General features: G+C 44.6%; 1 protein-coding gene across 1 annotated transcript in view; it reads right to left on the bottom strand.

Moving 5' to 3' along the window:
- LOC140480726 (disintegrin and metalloproteinase domain-containing protein 12-like) overlaps positions 1-18267 on the bottom strand; it is a 545040-nt gene that overhangs the window by 478252 nt on the left and 48521 nt on the right. The window contains exon 2 of the mRNA XM_072576009.1: positions 12978-13087. Within this exon, the coding sequence (XP_072432110.1) occupies positions 12978-13087 (110 nt within the window). The remainder of the gene's footprint in view (positions 1-12977; positions 13088-18267) is intronic.

The raw sequence follows: 18267 nt of genomic DNA on the forward strand, positions 1-18267 counted from the left end.
GGAACCTTGGATGGCGAGAACAGAGAAGCTTCTCATCAAAAGGAAGAAGGCAGCTAACGTAAGGTGGAGGAAGCAAGGATCTAGCACTGTTTTAGAGGATGACAGGCTTGCTAGAAAGGAGCTCAGAAATGAACTGAGGGGAACCAGGAGGGGGCATGAAAAAGGCTTGGCAAGAAGGATTAGGGAGAACCCAAAGGCGTTTTACTCATACATAAGGAACAAGAGAATGATCAGGGAGAAGGTAGGGCCAATCAGGGATAGCGGAGGGAACTTGTGTGTGGAGTCTGAGCAGATGGGGGAAACCCTAAATGAGTTTTTTGCTATGGTTTTCACCAAGGAGAGAGACCTTGTGTGAATGAAAACTTTGAGGAGCTGGGATACAGGCTTAAACAGATCAAGATTGATGAAGTTGATGTGCTGGAAATTTTGGAAAACCTGAAGGTTGATAAGTTCCCAGGGCCAGACCAGATTTCCGCCTTCCGCAAAGACTGTTCCCTCCGTGACTACCTGGTCAGGTCCACGCTTCTCCTAAAACCCACCCTCCCATCCTGGCACCTTCCCCTGCCTCCGCAGGAACAGTAAAACCTGCACCCACACCTCCTCCCCCACCTCTATCCAAAACCCTAAAGGAGCCTTCCACATCCAAAGTTTTAGAATATAGAACATAGAAAAATACAGCGCAGTACAGGCCCTTCAGCCCTTGATGTTGCGCCGACTGAAGCCTACCTAACCTACACTAGCCCAATAACCTCCATATGCTTGTCCAATGCCCGCTTAAATGACCATAAAGAGGGAGAGTCCACCACTGCTACTGGCAGGGCATTCCATAAACTCACAACCCGCTGAGTAAAAAATCTACCCCTAACATCTGTCCTATACCTACCACCCCTTAATTTAAAGCTTAATTTTACCTGCACATCCACTAATATTATTTATTGTATCTGTTGCTCCCGATGCGGTCTCCTCGACATTGGGGAGACTGGGCGCTTCCTAGCACAGCGCTTTAGGGAACATCTCCGGGACACCCGCACCAATCAACCAAACCGCCCCGTGGCCCAACATTTCAACTCCCCCTCCCACTCTGCCGAGGACATGGAAGTCCTGGGCCTCCTTCACCGCCGCTCCCTCACCACCAGATGCTTGGAGGAAGAACGCCTCATCTTCCGCCTCAGAACACTTCAACCCCAGGGCGTCAATGTGGACTTCAACAATTTCCTCATTTCCCCTTCCCCCACTTCACCCTAGTTCCAAACTTCCAGCTCAGCACTGTCCCCATGACTTGTCCGGACCTGTCCTACCTGCCTATCTCCTTTTCCACCTATCCACTCCACCCTCTCCTCCCTGACCTATCACCTTCATCCCCTCCCCCACTCACCCATTGTACTCTATGCTACTTTCGCCCCACCCCCACCCTCCTCTAGCTTATCTCTCCACGCTTCAGGCTCACTGCCTTTATTCCTGATGAAGGGCTTTTGCCCGAAACGTCGATTTTGAAGCTCCTTGGATGCTGCCTGAACTGCTGTGCTCTTCCAGCACCACTAATCCAGACCAGATTTATCCTTGTCTGCTCCGGGAAGCAAGAAAGGAGGTTGCTAAGCCACTGGTGAAGGTCTTTGCCTCCTCACTCTCCATGGGAGTTGTACCAGAGGATTGGAAGGAGGCAAATGTTGTTCCTCTTTTCAAGAAGGGTAATAGGGAAATCCCTGGCAATCACAGAACAGTCAGTCTTATGTCTGTGGTCAGCAAAGTTGTGGAAAGAATTCTGAGGGATAGGATTTATGAATATTTGGCAAAGCATAGTGTGATTAAAGGCAGTCAGCATGGCTTTGTGAGGGGCAGGTCATGCCTCATAAATCGTATTGATTTCTTTGAGGAGGTGGCAAGACAGGTTGATGAAGGTTGAGCAGTGGATGTGGTATATATGGATTTCAGCAAGGCATTTGATAAGGTTCCTCATGGTAGGCTCATTCATAAAGTCAGGAGGTATGGGATACAGGGAGATTTGACTATCTGGATTCAGAATTGTTGGCTGACAGAAGGCAGAGAGTGGTTGTAGATGGAAAGTATTCTGACTGGAGGTCAGTGTTGAGTGGGGCCCCGCAGGGCTCTGTTCTTGGGCCTCTGCTCTTTGTGGTTTTTAATAAATGACTTGGATGAGGAGGCTGAGGGATGGATTAGTAAATTTGCAGATGACACAAAGGTTGGAGGTGTTGTCAATAGTATGGAGGGCTACTGCAGGCTGCAGCGCGACATGGACAGGATGCAGAGCTGGGCTAAGAAATGGCAGATGGAGTTCAACCTGGATAAATGTGAAGTGATGTACTTTGGAAGGTCGAACTCAAATGCTGAATATAGGATTAAAGACAGGATTCTTTGCAGTGTGGAGGAACAGAGGGATCTAGGTGTGCAAGTACCCCTCAAAGTTGCCACCTAAGTGGATAGGGTTGTTAAGAAAGCATATGGCGTTTTGGCTTTCCTTAACAGGGGGATCGAGTTTCAGAGCCACGAGGTTTTGCTCCAGCTCTTCAAGTCCCTGGTGAGACCACACTTGGAATATTGTGTCCAGTTCTGGAAGCCCTACTGTAGGAAAGATACATGGATAGCAGTGAGTTAAGGGGTGTGTAGGTTAAGTTATTAGATTTTTCATTAGGATTAAACCTCGGCACAACATCGTGAGCCAAAGGGCATGCTCTGTGCTGTACTTTTCTATGTTCTATGTTCTAAATGGGTTTGAATTCATGGGACATTGGCACCAGTGCTGGGGAAGAAATGATCTGTTCCAATGGGACGGTCTTCATCTGAACCGTGTTGAGACCAGAGTCCGAGCGAATCACATAACTAAGGCTGTAGATAGTGCTTTCAACTAAATGGGGGGGGGGGAATAGTTCAGTCATAGGGGAAATCAGAACACCCAAATTAAAGGAGGAGGTAAAAGTGAAGAAAGCAAGAAATGTCATTGAAATCTCCAGCACAAACACAAATCAGTCAGAGTGTATGGAAAAGATTAGAAATCAAACTTCATGCACACTGGACAAATGAATGACAATGACAAGAGGGATGGTTAAAAAGGATTGAAAGGATTCATCCCGAGGAAAAAGAAGCACAGTACAGAGAGGATGAGGCAAAAGCAAAAGAGAAAGTTTATAATGTCGTGAAGGGCAGTGGGAAACCAGAGAATTGATAAGTTTACAAAGACCAACATAGGGCAACAAGGAAAGAAATAAAGAGGGAGACAATTAAAGGGGAAGCTAGCCATAATATAAAGGAAGACTATAATAGTTTCTTTAGATAATTAAAGGGTGAAACAGAGGGGCAAACTTGAATATTGGGCTGCTGGAAAATGATGCTGGAAAGATAGTAGGGCAACAAGGAAATGGCTGAGGAACGGAATAATTATTTTGTGTTAGTCTTCAAGGTGGAAGACATGAGTAATATCCCAAAACTTCAAGACAGTAAAGGGGCAGAGCTGAGTGTGGTGGCCATCACCAAGAGGAATAGTAAGGGGATGTCGTGCTTGACAAGCCTGTTAGAATTCTTTGAAGAGGTAACAAGTAGGTTAGACCAGGGAAACCCTGTGGATGTTATCTATCTAGACTTCCAAAAGGCCTTTGATAAGATGCCTCACGGGAGGCTGCTGAGCAAGGTGAGAGCCCATGGTGTTCGAGATGAGCTACTGGCATGGATTGAGGATTGGCTGTCTGACAGAAGGCAGAGAGTTGGGGTAAAAGGTTTTTTTTCAGAATGGGAGCTAGTGACAAATGGTATCCCACAGGGTTCAGTGTCAGGGTCATAGCTGTTCACTTTATATATTAACGATCTGGATGAAGGGACTGGGGGCATTCTGGCAAAGTTGGCTGATGATACGAAGTTAGGTAGACAGGCAGGTAATTCTGAGGAGGTGAGGAGGCTGCAGAAAGATTTAGACAGTTTAGGAGAGTGGTCCAAGAAATGGCTGATGAAATAAAATGTGAGCAAATGCGAGGTCTTGCACTTTGGAAAGAAGAACACAGGCATGGACTATTTTCCAAACGGTGAGAAAGTTCATAAAGCCAAAGTACAAAGGGATCTGGGAGTGCTAGTCTAGGATTCTCTCAAGGTTGACTTGCAGATTGAGTCTGTGGTTAAGAAAGCAAATGCAATGTAGTCATTTTTCTCAAGAGGGCTGGAATGTAAAAGCACTGATGTGCTACTGAGACTTTATAAAGCTCTAGTTAGGCCCCATTTAGAATACTGTGTCCAGTTTTGGACTCCACACCTCAGGAAGGACATACTGGCACTGGAGCGTGTCCAGCAGAGATTCACACGGATGATCCCTGGAATAGTAGGCCTAACATATAATGAACAGCTGGGGATCCTGGGATTGTATAGAAACTTACAAGACAATGCATGGCTTAGAAAGGGTGCATGCTGGGAATTTGTTTCCGTCAGGCGGGGATATTAGAACCCGTGTGCATAGCCTTAGAATTAGAGGGGCTCAATTTAAAATGAAAATGAGGAGACATTTCTTCAGCCAGAGAGAGGTGGGCCTGTGGAATTCAGTGGAGGCCGGGACATTAAATGTCTTCAAGGCAGAGAGTGATAAATTCTTAATCTCACAAGGAATTAAGGGATACAGGGAGAGTGCGGGTAATTTGCGTTGAAATGCCCATCAGTCATGATTGAATGGCCAGGTGGACTCGATGGAGCGAATTACTTACTTCCACTTCTAAGTCTTATTGTCCCTTATGGAAATATACACAGATGGTGTAGGAGGGAGGGAGTCAGATACCTGGAGAATCGGGGCTCATTCTGGACCAGATGGGACCTCTAGAAACAGGATGGTCTATACCTGAACCTAATGGATACCAATATCCTCCGGCAAAATTTGCTGATACTCTTTGAGTGGGATTGAACTAATTCAGCAGGGGACGGGAACCTAAATTGTAGCTCCAGTATCCAGGAGTATAAGGGAGTGAAGTCAGAAATATGGTTTCAAGGTCGCATCGGCAAGCAGGAAGGTGGTTTGAATTGTGTCTACTTCAATGCCAGGAGCATCTGGAAGAAGATGGGTGAACTTGCAGCATGGGTTGGCACCTGAGACTTTGATGTTGTGGCCATTTCACAGTCATGGATAGAGCAGGGACAGGAATGGTTGTTACAGGTTCCAGGGTTTAGATGTTTCAGTAAGAACAGAGAAGATGGTAAAACAGTGGTCGAAAGGATGTTTGAGGACTCATCTACTGAGGTAGTATGGGCTGAGATAAGAAAGGAGGTTATGCTGTTGGGAATTTTCTATAGGCCTCCAAATAGTTCCAGAGATGCCAAGGAACGGATTGCAAAGATAATTCTGGATAGGAGCGAGAATAACAGGATCGTTGTTATGGGGGGCTTTAACTTTTCAAATATTAACTGGAAATACTATAGTTTGAGTACTTTTTATTGGATTAGTTTGTGTCCAATGTGCGCAGGAGGGTTTCCTGACACAGTATGTAGACAGACCAACAAGGGGCGAGGCTACATTGGATTTGGTACTGAGTAATGAACCCGGACAGGTGTTAGGTTTGGACGCAGGTGAGCACTTTGGTGATAGTGACCACAAATCACTTACGTTTACTTAATCAATAGAGAAGGATAGGTTTGTACCCCAGGGTAAGAGTTATAGCTTAGGGAAAGGCAATGATGATGCAATTAGGAAATATTTCAGATGCATAGGATGGGGAAAGAAACTGCAAGGGATGGGCACAAATGTGGAGCTTATTCAAGGAATAGCAATTGCATGTCCTTGATAATTATGTACCCGTCAGACAGGGAGGAAGTGGTACAGCAAGGGAACCGTGATTTACTAAAGAAGCTGAATCTCTTGTCGAGAGGAAGAAGAAGACTTATGTGAGGATGAGATATGATGGCTCAGTTAGGGCGCTTGAGAGTGACATGTTAGCCAGGAAGAATCTCAAGACAGATAAAAAGAGCCAGGAGGGGACATGAGAAGACATTGGCAGGTAGGATCAAGGAAAACCCTATAACATTCAATAGATATATCAGGAATAAAAGAATGACTAGGGTAAGATCTGTATCCCTCTGCTCACTGCCCATTCATGTATCTGTCTTCATACATCTTAAGTGATGCTATCGTTCCCACCTCTACCACCTCCGCTAGCAACGCATTCCAGGTACCCACCATCCTCTGCTTAAAGAGCTTTCCATGCATATCTCCCCTAAACTTTCCCCCTCTCACCCTGAACTCATGACCCTGTGTAATTGAGTCCCCCACTCTAGGAAAATGCTTCTTGCTATCCACCCTGTCTACACCTGTCGTGATTTTGTAAGCCTCAAACAGGTTGCACCCTCAAACGCCACCTTTTCAATGAAAATAATCCTAGCCTACTCAATCTCTCGTCAGAACTAGTTCCCTCCATACCAAGCAACATCCTGGTGAACCTCCTCTGCACCCTCTCCAAAGCATCCATATCCTTTTGGTAATGCGGTGACCAGAACTGTGCGCAGTATTCCAAATGCCACCGAACCAAAGTCCTATACAACTATAACATGACCCCACCACAGAACACACCAGGTGGCCTCCATCTTTAGAGACCGCAATTTCCCTTCCCACATGGTTAAAGATGTTCTCCAACGTATCTCGTCCATATCCCGCACCTCCGCCCTCAGACCCCACTCCTCCAACCGAAGCAAGGACAGAACGCCCCTGGTGTTCACCTTCCACCCTACCAACCTTCGCACAAACCAAATCATCCGCCGACATTTCCGCCACCTCCAAAAAAACCCCACCACCAGGGATATATTTCCATCCCCACCCCTTTCCGCCTTCTGCAAAGACAGTTCCCTCCGTGACTACCTGGTCAGGTCAACGCCCCCCCCACAACCCACCCTCCAATCCTGGCACCTTCCCCTGCCACCACAGGAACTGCAAAACCTGCGCCCACACCTCCTCCCTCACCTCCATCCAAGGCCCTAAAGGAGCCTTCCACATCCATCAAAGTTTTACCTACACATCCACTAATATCATTTATTGTATCTCAAATTTGGAGACCAGAACTGCACACAGTACTCCAGGTGTGGTCTCACCAGGGCCCTGTACAGCTGCAGAAGCACCTCTTTGCTTCTATACTCAATCCCTCTTGTTATGAAGGCCAGCATGCTATTAGCCTTCTTCACGACCTGCTGTACCTGCATGCTTGCCTTCATTGACTGGTGTACAAGAACACCCAGATCTCTCTGAACAGCCCCTTTACCTAATTTGATACCATTGAGGTAGTAATCTGCCTTCCTGTTCTTGCCACCAAAGTGGATAACCAGACATTTATCCACATTAAACTGCATTTGCCATGCATCTGCCCACTCACCTAACTTGTCCAGGTCACCCTGTAATCCCCTAACATCCTCATCACATTTCACCCTACCACCTAGCTTTGTGTCATCAGCAAATTTGCTAATGTTATTGCTGATACCATCTTCTATATCATTTACATATATTGTAAAAAGCTGCGGTCCCAGCACGGATCCCTGCGGTACCCCACTGGTCACTGCCTGCCACTTCGAAATGGAGCCGTTAATCACTACCCTTTGTTTCCTATTAGCCAACCAATTCTCTATCCAATCTAGTACTTTGGCAGGAAGAATGAAAGCATAGATTATTTTCTAAATGGGGAGAAAATTCAGAAGGTTGAATTTCAAAGGGATTTGGGAGTTCTCAGCCAAGATTGTCTTAATGTAAACTTGCAATTTGAGTTAGTAGTTAGGAAGGCAAATGCAATGTTGGTACTTATTTTGACAGGACTTGAATATAAAATTAGGGATAAGACCATAAGACTAAACTCATTTCCCTGCACTTGGCCCATAAACTTCCCAACCTTTCCTTTCCATGCATTTGTCCAAATGCCTTAAATGTTGTTAATGTACCTGCCTCAACCACCCCCACTGGCAGCTCAATCCATATATGTACCATTCTCTATGTTAAAAAGTTGCCCCTCAGGTTCCCTTTTATTCTTTCCCCTAATTTTTGTTATCAAGTTGCGTGTGTTCAGACTTCTGTACCGTCTCCCCGATGGTAGAGGTTTTAGAGAAGCATTGCCAGGGTAGGATGGATCTTTGAGAAATGGACCTTTTTCACATGAAACAACTTTACAGTGAAAGTTAGAAGGCAACCCAGGGAGATCTTCAGCTGAAAGGAGCTCACCAAAGATGACAGCCACTGTATGGTTTTGAAATTAAGTTGATGCAATTTTAATAAGTGTTTTATTGGAACAGCATATTGTTGTAGAGTTGGAGGCAGATAATACGCAGTTAAGTGAAGGTAGGGGCTTAGATTGTAAATAGTTCTTGTTTAATGTTCACTTATAGAGTTAAAGAATAATTTGATATCTTTTTCTTTAAATGGTGGAATTTGGGAGTTCTCTGTCACTCATACTTTAACAGATTATGAGATGAGGTGAGCATTTCTGGGTGTTTGGTTTAATTAGCAGAAGGGTTCACCGCGATGCCGTAACAGTTTGGGGGCTCAGGTCCGTGATTTGGACAGGTTTACACAGATCCAGTCTGACATTTGGACAGATTTGAATTGAATTGATAGGTTTAGGGTGAGAGGAGAAAGATGTAAAAGAGACCTAAGGGGCAACTTTTTCACTAAGAGGTTGGTGCGTGTGTGGAATGAGCTGCCAGAGGAAGTGCTGGAGGCTGGTACAATTGCAACATTTAAGAGGCTTTGGATGGGTATATGAATAGAAAGGGTTTGGAGGGATATGGACCGGGTGCTGGCAGGTGGGACTATATTGGGTTAGGATATCTGGTCGGCATGGACGAGTTGGACCGAAGGGTCTGTTTCCATTTTGTACATCTCTATGACTCTATAACCACTTCTCCTCACCTTAAAAGTTCTGCCCCCTGGTCTTAGTCACATCTACCATGTGGAAAAGATTCTCACAATTTACACTGTCTATACTGTTCATCATTTTGTATACCTCAACCAGATCCCTTTCTCAGCATCGTCCGCTTCAAGGATAACAAACCCAGCTCATCCAGTCGCTCCTCACAATTGAGTCTTTTTATCCCAAGCAACATCCCTGGTGAATCTCCTCAATCACTCTCCAATACAATCATGTCTTTCTCGTAGTGTGGTGATCAGAACTGCACACAGTATTCCGCCTGTGGCTTCATCAATTTTTTTTATAAAGTTGTAACAAGACTTCTATTCCCTGGCTAATGAAGACAAGCACCCCAGATGCTTTCTTTACAACCCTGTCTACTTGTGCTGACACCTTCACGGATCTTTGGATTGTACATCAAGGCCCCTTTGCTCATCAGTGTCTGTATTAGAATGGCGCTGGAAAAGCACAGCAGGTCAGGCAGCATCCAAGGAGCTGGAAAATCAATGTTTCAGGCAAAAGCCATTCATCAGGATTCCTGCTCCTCAGTCGATTTTCCTGCTCCTCGGATGCTGCTTGACCTGCTGTGCTTTTCCAGCACCACTCTAATCCAGACTCTGATTTCCAGCATCTGCAGTCCTCACTCTTGCCCTCTGCTCATCAGTCCTCCCTGAGGACCCAGCATTCATTGTCTAAATCCTTCCCTTATGAGACCTCCCAAAATGCATGATCTCACAGTTGTCAGTGTCACATAAATTCCATGTTCCGTTGCTCTGCCCCATGAAGCAGCTGACCAATATCAAACTGTAGTCTGAGGTCATCCCGCTCGTCATCAATAACACCACAAATTTTCATGTCAATCTTATGACTCTACTAAGAAGAAAGGCTTATGCCCAAAACGTCGATTCTCCTGCTCCTTTGATGCTGCCTGACCTGCTGCGCTTTTCCAGCAACACATTTTTCAGCTCTGATCTCCAGCATCTGCAGTCCTCACTTTCTCTACTAATGATACCTTCTACCTTTACACTGAAGTTGTTAATACACATGTCATCTCAAATACTGTGTATAGTTTTGTTCTCCTTACTTAAGTAAGAATGTAAATGCATTGTAAGTTAGTCAAAGGACATTTGCAAGATTGACTGGGGTTTGGTAAGCTCAGTTGGCTGGACAACTGGTTTGTGGTGCAGAGTGATGCCAACAGCAGGGTTTAATTCCTGAACTGGCTGAGGTTACTATGAAGGACCTTCATCCCAATCTCTCCCCTCACCTGAAGTGTGGTGATCATCAGGTTAAACTATCACCCCTTCACTCTCTCTCTTTAAGCAGAGAGCAATGACTGTGGCAATTTTATCTTTACGAGACTGATAACTGGAATGAGCAGTTGTTTGATGAGGAAATGTTGAATAGACTGAGCCAAAAACAGAAATGGCTGGAGAAATTCAACAGCTCTGGAAACAGCTGTGGTAAGAAAGCAGAGTTAATGCTTGCAGTCTGAACTGTAGCAGCTGGAGGTGTGTGCGTGTGTGTGTGTGTGTCTGTGGTGCAAGAAGGAGGAGCAGAGGGATGGGGAGAGGTGAGGCACTACAACACACCATTGTGTTCTCACCCCAACATTTCTGCCTTGGGCTTGCTACAGTGTTCAAGTGAGCCTAAGCACAAACTCAAAAGAACAACATCTCATTTTTAACTTGGGGACTCTGCAGCCTCAAGGACTCAATAGTAACTTCAATAACTTCAATGTCTTTCACTCAGTATGATGATACAGGTTGCTTCTAGCATAGTCACTCATTCCCACCTACTCCTCGGCCTGTTATCAGATTATATCTGTTGCATGCAGCGCCGCTGACCCATTTTCTCACTCTTAGCTCTTACTATCATTTACTTAGCATTTTCTTTCTGCCCTGGCCTGATATCAATAATCTCCTTGTTTACATATCCCTTTCATATATCACTGTCAGGGATCCACATACCTTTCCCCTCCCAGCCACTCTGCCTTGCCTACCTTCATATTTAGCATCAATTAGTTGATACAATGTGTCTGCAATAGTTTCCTCAAACAGTGTGCAACTGAACCTATGAGGGAGCAAGCTATTCTGGATTTGGTCCTGTATTATGAGAGGAATGATTTATGATCTCATAGTCAGAAGTCACACAGCACCAGGTGATAGTTAAACAGGTTTATTTGAGGTGGAGGTGCCAGTGTTGGACTGGGGTGGACAAAGTTAAAAATTTCACAACACCAGTTTATAGTCCTGATGAAGAAGCAGCACTCCGAAAGCTAATGTGTTCCAATAAGCTTATTTTGAAATGCTAGCTTTCGGAGCGCTGCTCTTTCATCAGGTATCTAGTGGGGCAGGATCACAGGAAACAAAATTTATAGGAAAAGATAGAAGTATCATGAAACTGATGTATTAAAAAGTGTAAATAAACCTATACTTGGTGGTATGTTGGACTATACTTGGTGGTGTGTAATTTTTAGATTTATTTCAAATCACAAGCTTTCAAAGCGCTGCTCCTTCAGCAAGTGAAGTGTCCTGATTAAATATTTAAGAGGCATCTTAGGCATGTTCAATTCATTTGCAAGAGTTGTGTGACCCTTTGACCTTTTCCTTATAACTTCTGTGTCTAAGGTATTCCTCTCTCATGGGCACCTGGTGAAGGAGTAGCGCTCCGGAAGCTAGTGTGTTCCAATAAACCCATTGGACTATAACCTGGTGTTGAGTGATTTTTGACCTTGTCCAACACCAGCACCACCACAACATGGCTACCTTAAACAAAGGAAATAACAATGGGATAAGAAGGAGTTGGCTCAGGTAGACTAGCAGCAAAGACGATATGGTGAGACAATTGAGGAACAGTGGAGGACCTTCAAAGGGAATTTTTTTCACAGTACTCAGCAAAGATATCTACCAGTGAAAAAGAAGGACTGTAGGAAAAAGGATTATCAGCCATGAATAATTAAGGAAATAAAGGAAGGTATCAAATTGAAAGCAAAGCATACAAAGTGGCAAAGATGAGTGGGAAATCTGGGTCCCTCCGCACAGCAAACTGGACTATTTTTCACCATTAAAATAACAGTCCATTTTGATGTAAGGAGGACCTGGATGTTCATGTTCATGAATCACTAAATTAGTTTGCGGATGCAGCAGGTAATTATGAAGGCAAATGGAATATTATTCTTCATTGCTAAAGGGGTTGAGTTTAAAAACAGGGAGGCTATGCTGCAGCTGTATACGGTGCTGGTGAGGCCACACCTGGAGTACTGTGTGCAGTTTTGGTCTCCTTACCTGAGAAAGGATGTACTGGACCTGAGGGGGTGCAGAGAAGGTTCACTTGGTTGATTCCAGAGTTGAGGGGGTTAGCTTATGAGGAGAGACTGAGTAGATTGGGATTATATTCATTGGAATTTATAATAACGACAAGGGGATCTTATAGAAACATTATGAACGGAATTGTGAAGTGAGTAGATAAGATAGAAACGGGGAGATTATTTCCACTGGTGGGTGAAACTAGAAGTAGGGGGCATAGCCTCAAAATAAGGCAGACCAGATTTCGGACTGAGTTGAGGAGGAACTTCTTCACCTAAGAGATTGTGAATCTGCGGAATTCCCTCCCCAGTGAAGCAGTTGAGGCTTCCTCATTGAATGTTTTTCAAGGCAAAGATAGATAGATATTTGAATAGTAAAGGAATTAAGGGTTGTGGTGACAAGGCAGGTAAGTGGAGCTCAGGCCACGAAAAAATCAGTCATGATTTTACTGAATGGCCGACCAGGCAGGAAGGGCTGAATGGCTGACTCCTGCTCCTGCTTTTGATGTTAATATCACTTTTCCCCACCTTCTGACAGTTCTGAAGAGGAGCCACTGGACCCAAAAGGTTCCGAACCGCTCAGTTTTTTCAGCAATTTCAATTTTTGTTTCTACCCCCTCCCCACTCTGTATGTCTTAAACACACTTTTGTAAGTCTCCCTGACTCATCCTCCTCTTCCCTTATTCTCTTGGTCATGACCAGTCATTGTCACGATATCATCAATGACAGATTCTGATCACACCTTCAGCAGCTGCAGTTGGGTTCGAGTGAGTTGAAGCAATCATCCTGGAGATCTGACTCACAGTCATTACCTGAGGCAGTATGGATATACTCCGCTTCCCTCTTCCTGAAAGCAGCTGGGGGAATACAAACTTATAATCCTTCAGTTCTTCAAGTAACTTTTCCTGATGAAATCGAAAACCTGTTTGAAACACAGGGGCAGAATGAATGTCACGTCAACAGCAGTCAATGCACAGGTTTTGTGTGATTAACCACAACATCATTCATTTGCAGAATTATAACCACACAGCACTAGCAGAGCCGAGCACTGAGATCTCCCAGCACCAGCAGATCTGAGCACTAGGATCACTCAGCATCAGCAGACCTAAGCACTGGGATCACCTTGCACTAGCAGATCTGACCACATAGAAACATAGAATATAGGAACAAGAGGAGACCAATCAGCCGTGCCCTGCCCTGCTCTGCAATTAGATTACAGCTAAATATTGAGGTCAATTTCCTAATCCTCACCCATATCTCTTGATCCCTTTAGCCACTCGTCTTTTGAAAGCTCAAATAAACCAAATCCGCTGGCCCCCCTGACTCTACCACCTTTTTTCTAAATGCTGTGCTATAAACATCTTTGATCATTGACTCCAGCATTTTGCCCACTGCCAACATCAGACTCACTGCTTGATAAGATCTCTCCCTATCTCCCTTTTCAAATAGAGGGGTGACATTAGCTACCCTCCAATCTGTAGGAACTGTTCCAGCATCAACTGTTTCTAGGGCCACTTACTTTAATATTCTGGGATGTAGATTATCTTTTCCAGGAGTTTATCAGTCTTCAATCCCAGCAATTTCATCAACACGATGTCTCTACTGTTATGAACTAGGCCAGACCACTCAAAACAGCCTTGAACAGGCAACCCAGATGATAACATTGCAATTTGTTTCAGTAACGGTACAATGAAAATTACCTAGAGTAAGTTAGCTAGGTTGACTCAGTAAAAACAATGACTGCAGATACTACTTGGTTTAAAAACAGACAGAAATTTATTCACAAAATTACACAATGAAACACACAGAACAGAATAGAGAACCCCCCCAGAACTCAGTCTATCTAAACTAGACTTAATTATGCTGTTCCGAATACACACAACTGTCCCAATAAGCAACCCCCCTTTAAAACACAGTAAAAAAAAGAAACAGATGCTTACAAAATGAAGTTAGAAGGGAAAAAGGAGAGAGAGTTTGTTTCCACACAGCTCATTGTTGAACTTCCAACTAGTCCTGGAGTCACCTGCTCAGCTAGGGAGCTGACCACTCACCTTTCATTACACAGGACACTTCTAAAGCATGACCACTTTGGCCTGAAGTCTCAATACCTCTCAATACCCTTTAATCTCTGCACCAAAGCAGACTAATCAGAACCGGGAGTTATTTATTACCCCGCTGAAAAAAACAAGGACACAGTATCCTTGAGAAAGCAAACAGCTTTCTGAAAAAAATGGAACCAGCTTTGTTTCCAGATTTGCTTCAGTTCCATCCTTTCACGAAACCTGATATTCCCCATTTCTGGGATGTTCTACAATATGAAGACTGGTGTGAAGTATGAACTTAGTTCATCAGTCATTTCATCGTTCCCCATAAATTCCCTTGAATTTTAACTTTTGACAGATCTTCATTCATGTACAAAATGAACTTTGTGAGGGAGTAGCAGATGCAGGCAGAACTGCAACATATTATAGACACTTCTAAAAGCACACGCAGAGGAAAGGTTTGAAGGAAGTAGGAAAGTGGGACTAGTTTTGTTTGGGATTACCTCAGCAGGCCTGGCAGCATCTGTGAAGAAAAATCTGAGTTAATGTTTCCTGTCTCGTGACTTTTCCTCAGAATCGCAGGTCTAAGGAAAGGGTCACTGTTCCCGAAACATTAACTCTGAGTTTTCTTCACATATGCTGCCAAACCTGCTCAGCTTTTCTGGCAATATCTGTTTTTGTTTTGGATTTACAGAATCTGCAATTCTTTCAGTTTTTATTTAGTTTGGGATTATATTTGGCATGGACCAGTTGGACCGAAGGATCTGTTTCCATGCTGTACATCTCTATGACTCTAATTGTTTTATCTTTAGAAATTTTACAGTCAGTTCTTATGTTCCCCACAAGCTCACTCTCACACTCTATTTTTCCCTCCTTAATCAATCCCTTGGTTCTTCTTTGCTGACTTCGAAACTGTTCCTAATCCTCAGGTCTGTTGTTTGTTTCTTGCCAATTTTTTTGCATCTTTTTTGCATCGAAAGATAAAGTTGCTGTAGTCCCAGAGGAATGTAGGGCTGCTCCCATTTCACAGACAGTAAGAAGATGAGATAAAGCGAGAGAAAGGGGGCTAGGGAGAGGGGACTAGTGGTGGTTTAACCTGAGGGTCACCATGCCCAAGGCGAGCAGAGGGGTTGAAAAGGGGAATCCTTCAATGTCACCTCAGACGGGGGAATTGGGAATACAGTGAGGATAGCCCATCAAATTCCTAACGTTGTGACGCTGTTGTTATCACTCTGCATCACAGACCAGCTGTCCAAATAAATGAGCTCACAAACCTCAAAGCAGTCTGCTTGATCAGCAGCACATCCACAAACATCCACTCCCTCCAACACCAACACACGGTAACAGGAGTGTGTATTATCTACGAGATGCACTGCAGAAATTCACCAAAGATCCTTAGACCAGTGAGCCTTACTTCAGTTGTGGGCAAAGTTTTGGAAAGGATTATAAAAGATAGGATTCATAATCATTGAGAAAGGAAACATTAGGAATAGTCAACATGGCTTTGTGAAGAGTAGATTGTGCCTCACAAACCTTACTGAGATCTTTGAGAAGGTGACCAAATAGGTGGTTGAGGGCAAAGTGGTTGATGTGGCATATTTGGATTTCAGTAAGGCGCTTGATAGGGTTACCTAAGGTAGACTATTGCAGAGGCATGGGATTGAGCGTGATTTAGCGGTTTGGATCAGACATTGGCTAGCTGAAAGAAGACAGAGAGTGGCTATTGATGGGAAATGTTCATCCTGGAGTTCAATTACTAGTGGTGTACCGCAAGGATCCATTTTGGGGCTGCTGTAGTTTGTCATTTTTATAAATGACCTGGAGGCGGGCATAGAAGGATGGGCTAGTAAATCTACAGATCAAACTAAAGTCAGTGGAGTTTTGGACAGTGCGGAAGGCTGTTGCAGAGGGGGAGCAGTAAGGACGTGGAACACCCCACCTGCAACATTAGGAGACTTTCCAACTGACAATGGAATAGTGTAGGTTAGATACGGTTCAGATTGGTTTCACAGGTTGGCATAGCATCGATGGCTGAAGGGCCTGTACTCCGCTTTTATGTTCGAGAAAGCGCCTTCCAAACCCAAATTCGATCTAGAAGGACAAGGACAGCCGGTACACGCTAACACCACCACCTGCAAGTTCCAGTCCGAGTATATGGGTGGCACGGTGGCACAGTGGTTAGCACTGCTGCCTCACAGCGCCGAAGACCCGGGTTCAATTCCCGCCTCAGGCGACTGACTGTGTGGAGTTTGCACGTTCTCCCCGTGTCTGCGTGGGTTTCCTCCGGATGCTCCGGTTTCCTCCCACAGTCCAAAAGATGTGCAGGTTAGGTGAATTGGCCATGCTAAATTGCCCGTAGTGTTAGGTAAGGGGTAGATGTAGATGTAGGGGTATGGGTGGGTACGCTTCGGCGGGGCGGTGTGGACTTGTTGGGCCGAAGGGCCTGTTTCCACACTGTAAGTAATCTAATCTATATCGCTATTCAGACTTTGAAATCTATCACTATTCCTCCATTGTCACGGAGTCAAAATCCTGGAATTCCCTCTTCAGGGCATTGTGGGTCTCCCTACAAGGCAACTTAACGCCACCTTTAGGGACAACTAGGGATGGGCAATAAATGCTGACCCAGCCAGCAATGCCCACATCCTACAAGTGAATAAAATGAAATTTTGAGTGTGATTCCGTGAAGCCAATGTGCTTAGATTCCTAGATGACAGGATAAAGGTCTGCGCAGATTACTGCAAGGTTTTTATGTTTCTCTGTAAGATCATAGGTTTTGCTTTGATATAAACCAGGACATTGTGCGAAATGATGCTCAGACTGAGAGGTGGTAAACAATACCATGGCTCTAATCTCAGCAGGAAGACAGAGTGAAACCACCTCTGTGTGCATGGACAAGCTGAACAAGGTCCCTGAACTTTCCTGGAAATTCTGACCGAGGGCAACCTTACTCACTACACAAGTGAAGCTGGTAAATCCATTGCCTTAGTTTGGGATACAGAGACTACACAAAGGCCTTGTCCTGTTGAAGGAATGGTTTTCTCAAATGGAACTGCATTCTGATCAATGTTTTCGTGAACAATGCCAGCAGAGAAAGATAATATCTCTGTCATGATAACATCAGACCTGGGGTCTAATATCTGGATCCATAACCATGGAGATTGTCAATCATTTACTTGTCAGGACACAGTTGATCACCCAACCTGTGAAAGTGATTGCATGGGGACATAGGTTGTGATGGAGGAAAAGGAAGTTGACATGTTACAGGGAAAGATCCTGGTGTTTCCCCTTCTTTGCACATGCCTCAGATGATGGCTGTCTGAAGGGTTTTCAGAGGTGACCTGAAGTAAAAGCAGGTGTTTGCTGATCGAGAGTCAGCAAGGCACCCACAGTTTCATAAATGGAGACAAAGTACCCAAAGAAGATCCAGAGCCAAGGCAGCTCCACCATATTCAATAAAAGAAGCAGATAAGAAAGTAGATATCTGTAAACATGGTGCTGTGGACAGAAAGTGGACAGCTCCACCAGAGAGTGGTGTCAACCAGCTACTATCAGTAAATCTTGAGGATCACCCATCAACTTTCCAAGGGTCTGATGCAGTTTTGTAAATTGTGCCACACGTACTCAACTGGAGGAAGGCTTTTGCTGTTGTAAAACCAGTAACTCTCATTGCCTTCCAGAGACTTAGTGACAGCCCTGCTGAAATCAAACAGAAGGGGTGCCCACTGCATGGACACAGCTAACTCCATCCTGGACAGCATACCCTCACTTCAGAGTCATGTGCCTACAATAAGAGATACAACAACAGTCATAACCATTAAACCCTGTCACAAATGGAGAAACGTCAAAACTAGGAGCCCTTCAAGCCTGCTCTGTCGTTCAATTTGATCATGTCTGACATTGCAACTCAGTCCCCTGTTCCTGCCTTCTCCCAATTCTCTGTGGTCCCTTTGGCCAAAGAATGAGATCGAACTCTCTCTTGAAAATATGTTGATCTCAACAGTTTCCTGTGGCAGAGAACTCAACAGGCTCACCATTCCCTGGGGGAAGGTATTTCTTT

The sequence above is a fragment of the Chiloscyllium punctatum genome, chromosome 1 (genome assembly GCF_047496795.1).
Source record: "Chiloscyllium punctatum isolate Juve2018m chromosome 1, sChiPun1.3, whole genome shotgun sequence".
Classification (NCBI taxonomy): Eukaryota; Metazoa; Chordata; class Chondrichthyes; order Orectolobiformes; family Hemiscylliidae; genus Chiloscyllium; species Chiloscyllium punctatum.